General features: G+C 56.8%; 2 protein-coding genes across 2 annotated transcripts; both read right to left on the minus strand.

Annotated features, from left to right (window-relative positions):
• Window positions 1-676: 676 nt before the first annotated feature.
• SPRG_16894 (hypothetical protein) lies at window positions 677-3,765 on the minus strand (the record flags this gene model as incomplete). Its single annotated transcript, XM_012356196.1, has 16 exons — window positions 677-904; window positions 952-1,075; window positions 1,121-1,167; window positions 1,222-1,350; window positions 1,401-1,478; window positions 1,522-1,619; window positions 1,664-1,917; window positions 1,982-2,298; window positions 2,351-2,515; window positions 2,575-2,668; window positions 2,715-2,875; window positions 2,921-3,105; window positions 3,156-3,291; window positions 3,335-3,510; window positions 3,561-3,606; window positions 3,652-3,765. The coding sequence occupies 16 exons, from the start codon at window positions 3,763-3,765 to the stop codon at window positions 677-679; spliced, it is 2,352 nt and encodes a 783-aa protein (XP_012211586.1).
• Window positions 3,766-5,643: 1,878 nt separating this feature from the next.
• Window positions 5,644-8,379, minus strand: SPRG_16895 (hypothetical protein; the record flags this gene model as incomplete). The annotated part of the gene is made up of 4 exons (XM_012356197.1): window positions 5,644-5,694; window positions 5,721-6,747; window positions 6,798-7,038; window positions 7,131-8,379. The coding sequence occupies 4 exons, from the start codon at window positions 8,377-8,379 to the stop codon at window positions 5,644-5,646; spliced, it is 2,568 nt and encodes an 855-aa protein (XP_012211587.1).
• Window positions 8,380-8,738: the final 359 nt, after the last annotated feature.

Consider the following 8,738-nt stretch of genomic DNA (forward strand, 5'->3'; position numbering starts at 1 on the left):
CTATGTCGCGGAGCCGACGGACGACTACAACGGGTACCGCCCGTCGAGCTACCAGCGCCCGTCCAGCTACGCCACGTACAACCAGTACTCACGGGCGACCTTGGGCATGGAAGGCCCGTCGTTGACGGTGCTCATGGCCGTGGGCTTTGTCGCGGGTGTCGTCGTTGTCGCCGTCGCGCAAGTCGCGCTCAAGGCCCGCAACACGCGCGACATTGGGAAAGCGTACCGCCTCGGCTAAGCTCGGTCGTAGCACCTTCTTTCAGTAACTCTATCATGAATGGTCAATGTGTTTATGCCTTGCAATTTGAGTCTCGCCGATTGATGACGTAGTTGCAATGACTGCGCATCGCGCTAGGTATATCCTAGGCCGTATAAGGGAAAGTTATACTGCATTGCGACTGCAAAACCCGTTACTCATGTGCAGGTCCTACTCCCATCAATAAGTTTGTTTCATTAAAGGACACCACTGACACGCCCATGATGAGCCACACGGGATCTGTTTAACGTCGTATGGCTGGCAGTGTTGTGTTCCAACGCGGCGTGGTTGCACCGCTGTTATCCAGCCTTTACCGCCGTACAAGTACGCCATGCCATTTTGTGGTTGTAGCTGTCCAACTGCCTTTCCAGGTGTAGTCTCTTGATGCGTAAATACGAAGTGCATTTCGGAAAACGAACGCTACGCGTCGAGGACAAGGATGCACGATGCACTGGTGTCCTTGAGCGACTCGGAATTTGTGGTCGGTAGCGGCGCCACCAGTACGTTGCGCATCGACGGCTTGGCTTCCGGCAGTGCGCGGAGGAGATCGGCACCGTTGCTGTCAATGATGCGATACGTGCTTGCGCGCTTGGCGACAACGAAGGCACCGGCCGCCGACATGGCACAGAGATGCCAGAGCGAGTGAAGCTACGCACGAGAAGCGTCGTACCAACAAGAGCGCATCGTTCACGTACCAGCCAGTAGGACGGAGACGAGTTGAAGAACCAGCAGAGCAGCGCTCCAAGCCAGAGCATCAATCCGAGGCCGACCATTCGCAGGTTAAAGTTGTCACTGTTGAAGACAAAGAGCTTGCCGATGCTATGCGACATGTCAGTTCCTCGCACGTTAGCTCTTTCGTCGTACGTGTAGAACGAAACACGCCAGCGCGTTCGGTAGGCTGCAATCACAAACTGCATACATCGGGATCAGCCATGGATTTTACGACGCAGCAAATGAGTACGTACGTAGCCTGTCCACGCGATGAGGAGCTGGCCAGCACCAAGGCAACCGACAAGCACGAGGTTGATGGGCGCTGTGGGGTTGATGGCAAGGAGAACGATGAGCATGACACCACCGACCACTTGGGCGATGGCCTAGACCATCACCGTTGTCCATGAGCTTCAAAACTAGGATTTCAACCGACCTTGGCACGGGGACTCACGCCAGAGAGGTGAAACACACAGAGCAGAATGCTGTTGAACGAGAGGCCAAAGTCGAGGCTCTACTTGCACGTGTGTGCGACGGCTCCAGATCTGGAAGCGTACCAGGAGAGCTGAAAACGGCAGCGCGCAAAACCAGTTGAGGTCGCACGCGTGGTACAAACTGGACGCGACACCGAGTGCTCCAAATAGCACCGCTTCCACTACATAAATGCTCGGACATGCTACATTCTCATGCGCAGTGTACCATAAAGATGGCGCCGAATCGCAGCGACGGTCGCCGGGACGATGGCCACGTTGGTGATGACGAGGAACCAGCCGTGCCACTGCTCTTCCACAATGGTAACTGTATCGCAGAACGGTCCGGCATAACCGTACGCGCAGACACAGCGAGAATACACGAGGCCCTGGTACGTCGTCTTGGTGACGCAGTAGCCAGAGTCTCCGCACATGTCGTCGCTGCAGCCTTGGGCTTGGAGCACAAGTCCTTGCGTCCACGGTCTAGATATTGATGGATACCATGGGCAAATCAATCAGGAACATACGTCGAGTGTGTGGTTTGAACCGCAATGTACCACGTGCCGACGGGGGGAAGCGCAGGGGGGGCCACGAGAGCGTGACGGAGCCGTTTCGATGGACGGCCGCGACCTCGTCTTGCACGAATTTGCTCTCACTCGTGAGCGCACTGCCGACACTCGATGACACGCCACGTGTCACACTTGCCTGGGCACCGTCCAAGCGATATGCATAGCGCGCCTCGGACGGATACTCGTCGACCCCGACGAGCATGACGAGCGATGCGATGGGAAAGGTTGCCGGTACAATCACGTGAAAAAGGAGGTTGGTTCCCGCCATATCGGGTGCGAGTCGCATGGTGTAGCCCTAAGCACACACTGCATTCGAGAGTCGTTCGTTGGTGCGAAGGCGCGCAAACCAAGCCGTAGGTCGACGCTGTGACGGGCACCGAAACCACGGGGTTGCTTGCCATGTACCATCGGTCGACAACACTTAGAGACCGCGTTGGGTTGACAATGATTTCGTCGAGCTGGACCCAGTCGGTGTTGCAGTCGTTTACAGTGGTCAAGGAAGCCGTGCAACCCTAATCCACGAAATCATATACCGTTTCTTGTTGGTCGCGCGCATAAGGAGAGAGAATACCTGGACGGTGTACGTGACGTTGAACTTGACACCGCGAGCGTTGGAACAAAGCGTCATGTCGGGGGTGTCGAGGTAGAGCAAGAGGTACCACACCCTATAGCACTCGGATGACATTTCCATTTCAAGCACCGTCCGACGACCCTTCGGGGGGTGACAGAACATTCATGCGGTAGCTGCGGCGTCCAAGGGCACCCTGACCGCTCAGGAATGCCGTTGTTGAAGCATCCAGCGGGTTGGCGCGGTCGTGGAAGAGCGCATAAAAGAACGATTGGGGTGTTCCCGGAGCCTTGGCGAGGGAAATCTAGGCATCGGTTCGACACCATCTGTTTTTCGTCATCGGACGTACGTCAACGGCGAAGGATGCCTCGGGCGTAAGCGTGAGCGCATACAACGCGATGAACTGGTTCGGGTCAAAGCACCCGCTCGCACTTGGCAAGGAGGTGCTTGCAACTTGGGCGGCGTTGACGACGGCGCTGGTTTCTTCTGGTGCAAAGGCCACGAGGGGCCAAGCAAAGTAGGCACACTCGGAGCCTAGCGTATGGCACATCGTGCAATTTGCATCTAAACTCGGATGCGCGCACCGAGGTGGGTCGTGTCGAGGCACCCTTGGAATTGCAGAACGAGGTGATACCATACATTGGTGGTCGGGCCCATGCCAAAGTCCATGATCGAGCTCTCGAGGGCGCCCCCCCAGACACCAATAAAGTAGCGACCGAGCTACGAGCGACATCTAAAGCCGTTCTGCACACAAAGGGCTTACGCGGAGGTCAGGAATGGTCTGCGCAAGCCAGTACGACTCGGACGTGCCGTTGAAGCGAACGTCGTAGTCGGTTGTTGTCGGGAGACTGCCGTGCTTGAGCAAGAGCACGGGGGGCACGCGGCCGTGGAGGTCGCTGCGCGCAAACGTCAGCACGACCTGCGCCGTGCCGGGGCGTACTGACCGAGGCGCACCATAAGATTTCCGTGGTGATGGTACAAGCACGTACCGTCAAAGGACGCGTACTCGATGCCATCGCTGCGGACCTTGCCGTTCTATCAAGCGCACATGATGCACCGAGAGTTGCTACAGCGCCGTACGACAAACTCGTTGGCTTGGGTCGTTGCATTGTTCTTCTGTGCGAGCGTGGCTACGACCAGTGCCAGCACGAGTCGCCAGCACGTGGCCGACGCGATGCAGCGCAGAAAGGACATGCGACACAAAGTGAAACCGCCCGGTTTCAAAACGTGGCGCCGGCATATCCAGCCAAATCAGTATCGTGGCGAGCTACCGTTGGCAGCCATTCCACATGCCAATAATGCCGACGACAAGAAGAGATGCTGTCGTGTAGAACGAGCATGGGCTGTTGGCCCAGATTGTGCACTCTTCTTGGAGCTCCCACGTCGATGAGGTCACTGCTCGCAGCAATGTGGCCCGAGATGATATACACCGTAGCGTTGATTGAGCGGTAGAGCGGCGTAAGAACTAGTGCGGTGAACGGAAACAAATGTGCGTTGAAAGTGTAGAAATGTGCGGCGGTCGATGTGCCAGAGTATGTACTTTTGGACTGACGCCTCCTGTTGTCAATGCAGCCCTCTCAATTCTGCGCCGGATCTGTGAGGCTTCTTGAGCAACATCGGAGCGTCAATCCTCATTCTGGGCAAGACTATGCTGGTCGAGTTGATGACTCTCGTGACGGCGTCAAGTGGTCCGCTGGATTTGTGTGGTGGCGGCTCCAAACGTGAATCGGAACGAGGCATCTAAGACGTGGGCGGGAGACAGCGACGCCATCCTCGGTTTACTTGACCTCCAAGAGACTTAGCAGTAGCACTGCGCAAGGCTCAACCCAGGCGAGAACACAACACGAGCTTAACAGCGCAAAAGCATGCAAGGCAGGTGGAAAGGGGGCGTGAAATGATCAAGTGCGAGCAAAGATTCAAAAACACCTCCTGTGAGAATATACTCATCAATTCTTGGAGATCATCGTTGAAGATACCTGAGACGAATGCGGCGTCTCTCAACCTCTATCGTGACATTGGTCGCTGTTTAGGCTGTCTAAGCAGCGCCATACCTGTTCTTTATCCTGGTAGGAACGTTTACGTGCTTAGAGCTTCTCCACCCGTCCGCGCTATCTCTATCTGGCTCTTTAAAATTTCAAAAATTTACCGGGGAAACGCCCCACCCTGTAAATCGCCCTGTATCTGTATAATTTTTACAGGGAGGAGCAAAAATTGGCCGAGGTCCCTGCAAATTGGCAAATTGGAGCGCGATGCAGGGCTCGCCGCCACTCTGGCTTTTTACCCTGTAAAACTCTAAATTACTTGCTGTTTGTATACCAGTCAAAAAATAAATACAAAATCGAATATCTAGACGAAGTTCGTAGTTATCGAAGCTATACATTTCGCGACTCCCTGCATCTTTTTACAGGGCGACAGGTGGGGCATTTTTTCTTTAGCGCGCTGTATCCGGCGATACAGGGAGAAATCACACTGTAAAAGCCAGAGCCAGAGCAGGATACGGGGTACCGGTGGAGATGCTCTTAAGTGGTGTACCAGCATCCCAGGGGATTAATTCGTACATTCTGGCCAACCCATTGGCTGTATATCAAGCCATTTGACCAATAAAAAGCAGTTATATTAGTCTGAGTCAATCATATCGCGCCAAATGCGTCCTGTTAAGTGCGAATTATAAATTCCTGTGAAGTGCTGTCACATCGCCGGACGATATACTTGAATAAAGTTAAACAATTTTGTAGGACGGAGCACTTGACTGAAATTCACGCAACTTTCCGATTAGGTGCGAATGTGAAAGCGCGCGAAGGCTGCAGAAGGCGACGACGGCGCGTTGGCCCGGGAAAAGTCTGCGCACCGCAGCGCAGCGACGGTCGCGTGTTGACTTTTGTCTAGGCCAACGCGCCGTCGTCGCAAACACCGGTATACAACGCTTCGCATTCAAAAGTCCCTACCAGCTCACCCCGCACCTGTTACCCTCAACTCGATTGGAGACGCCGACAGAGGATTGTGGTTTGCAATTGTAAAGTGTGCATTGACATTAAGGGTTATACTGTCGATAGTTCTTTATATAGAATTTGTCTATACGAGTTTGTACGTTGCCTCGGCCGCCTTTGGCTTGCGAAGAACGACCTGCGCGACGACAACGACGACAACACCTGCGACAAAGCCCAAGGTAGCCAAATACGACGAGCTTGTCGACGCACTCGCAAGGTCGCCCGTGAGTACTGGTTGTACGTGGCGTAGCTGGACGGGCGCTGGTAGCTCGACGGGCGGTACCCGTTGTAGTCGTCCGTCGGCTCCGCGACATAGTCGTACCCGATCGCCATGTATGTCGGCTCGGGAATGTCCATGCACTGCGAGAGCTGCGCGAGGACGCACGACTGCGGAAAGCACTTGGTACTCACGATCGGCACGACGGTCGCAATGTCCCAGCTGACGTGGAGCGAGTCGCAGACGTCGACGTACGCCGGACTCGCCGCCATGTAGCACGTGTGCTGGCGGTGGTTAGAGTAGACGGTGTCGGTGTTTTCGTAGACAGGCGTCGCCGCGTCATTGTGCGTCGCGCCGTACGTGGATGCTGGCTGTGGGAGGGCCTCCGCGTCGGGGTGGGCAGCGTACCAAGCCTGGATCGCAGTCGGGCACGCGACCGACGTGTCGGTGGGTGTGGCCGTGCACTTGGGGTACCAGAACTCGTGGATCGAGAGGCACCACGTGGAGACCTCGTGGCCGTAGTCGTCGTGCAGCTTGGTGCAGCGGTGGAACCACTCCTCGAGCTCTTCGTTGAGCGCCTTGTTGACGTTGTCAATGTCGTTCGTCGTCGTCGAGGCATCGCCCGTGCGCACGGTGAGCTGTCCAAAGTAAGTGTCTTTCGTCACTTCGGCCGCGCGCGACAAGATCGTGGCTTCGTACGCAGCGTTCTTGCAGTCGTACTTGGGCGAGACCACGGTCGGCTTGGTCGGCGCCTTGCTGTACCCGCCTTCTTCCAAGAGGGTGTCTTCTTCCAAGAGCGTGCGGTAGTGCTCGTCTGTCGGCGCGTTCTTGGTCGGCTTGTACCCGCGGTAGTGGTAGTCGGTCTCGTACCGGCTCTCATACTTGGCGGCCCACGTGTCTTGGAGCTCCTGAAGAACGGTAGCGTAACTCTTGCAGCAGCCGACGTGCATCTGCCACTGCGTCAAGTGAGAGCTGCACGACTTGGGCTCATGCCACGACGCAGTGCGGCACGTCTCGGGGACTCCGGGATCGCTTCAAGCGTCAGATCTTGCGTCTCGCCCGACTCGAGGAAGAAGATCGAGTACCCGCTGTACGTAAAGCACTTGTCGCCCTGGTTGCCGAGCTCACGGCGGCCAATGTTGCACCAGTGGGTCGTGTCGAGGTACCCCGTAAAGCCATGCTCGGCGTCGTGGTCGGCGCCGCACGCCAACGGGTTCAAGGTGGCGTCGTCCATGGCAGTGATCTTGGCCTCGCAATCCTCACCTTCCGACAGGCAGTTCTTGCCGTCCGTCGACATGCACTCGACGTCGCCGTCGTCATTGATGCGCATCGGGAACGTGATTCCAGTAACGCACGTCCAGTCCTTGCCCTTGCCTTGGACAAAGGCCTTCTTCGTCTCCGCAAAAACGTTTCGCACTTGTCGTACAAGTTGACCTTGGTCGTGTCGTCCGGTGCACGGTTGTCGTAGACGGTCTCGCCGTACACGAGCGAGTTGAACGCGTCCTGCTCGGTCTTGGCAAAGTGGAAGAGCACCGTGCTAACGTCCGTGCCGTCTTCCGCGTCCAATTGGTACTCGGGCAGCGTCACCGCACACACGTCGACCGACGTCACTTTGTTTGTAAAGTCGTACTTGGTGTTGACCGTCTGGACGACCTGCGTCGACTCCTGCATGACGCTGAGAAGGACTTCCGTGATCGCCTTGTCGATGCCACGCTCGTTCGAGACGCCGAACCGGTGCTGCATCGACGACACGACGTTGTTGAACGCCACCTGGCCGTACGTCTTGAGAAACTGCGCCAAGTTCCAGCCGTCCGCGGTCTCACGCCCCCACTCGCACTTGCCGTTGTTGAGCGCCTCGTCGAGGCACACAAGGTCGCGCTTGGGCAGTTCAGACGACGCCGCGCACCCGTCGAGGTAGTTAAGGAACCCTTTGATGACGCAGTCGGCGTGGTTGCGCGTGCTCGCGAGGGCGAGCTTGATCGTTGTGAACGACCACTGGTCAAACTGCGGCGTCACGTCCAGCGCCGTGTTGACGTCGCGGAGCAGCTTGTTGTACACGAGGAGCGAGTCGGCCAGCGCCGCGTCCGTGCACGTGTCGGCCGAGCACTTGACGTAGCCGTTGTCGAACGCCTTGGTCGTCGTCGTCTCCAAGTCGGAGCAGAGACCCGTGATGAACGACGACGTGCACTGCTTGATGCGCGCCGCACTCATGCAGTCGGCGCGGGACGCAGACGAGATGATGCAGCTCTCGAGCGCGTTCTCGGCCTTGCAGATCTTCAGGTTGTCGTAGAAGCGACGGAAGCGGTCTTCGTCCGAGATGGGCGCCGTCTCGATGTCGCCGCTATAGTCACCATAGCCGTGGTTGTCACCGTAGCCATTGCTGGGCTGCTTGCCGTAGCCGTAGTCCGGCTGCTTGTCGTCGACGTTGTGGCCGTAGGCGGGCTGCTTGCCGTAGCCATCTTGGTTGTAGCTGGGTTGACGGTTGTAGGCGGGCTGCGACGGGGGCTTGTACGCGCCATAGGCAGGTTGTTTACCATACGTCGCACGGTTGGTTTGGTCTGTGGCAACCGCAGCGGCCGCCAAGCCAAGGAGGATAACCTTCATCGTTCAATAAGTGGTACTGCGAGGGTGAGCTCGAGTGCGGTGGTTGAATACTGAGGTCAATGTGCATGCTCTGGCTTAGATCGGGAACAAAACTTGGGCACCAATCAGAAGCCGCCGCAAATATTCGGCGCCAATCCCAGTGCGCGACGGCTCTTCGGCGCCTTGTCCAAAAGGCGCGACGGTTCGGGGAAACGTCTCTCGCCACGGGCCAATCACAATCCGATGTTTTCTCCACGAGGCAGCTAAAAGCAGCCTCTTTGAAGAGCTGCAGAGCTCCTTTGTGTATTGGTTAGTGAGGTATCATTAAGTGTGCGCTTCGCCAACGAGTCCAGTGTCGTTGAGCCAGGTGGTACAGGAAA

Source organism: Saprolegnia parasitica, assembly GCF_000151545.1.
Source record: "Saprolegnia parasitica CBS 223.65 unplaced genomic scaffold supercont2.398, whole genome shotgun sequence".
NCBI classification, from domain to species: Eukaryota; Oomycota; class Saprolegniomycetes; order Saprolegniales; family Saprolegniaceae; genus Saprolegnia; species Saprolegnia parasitica.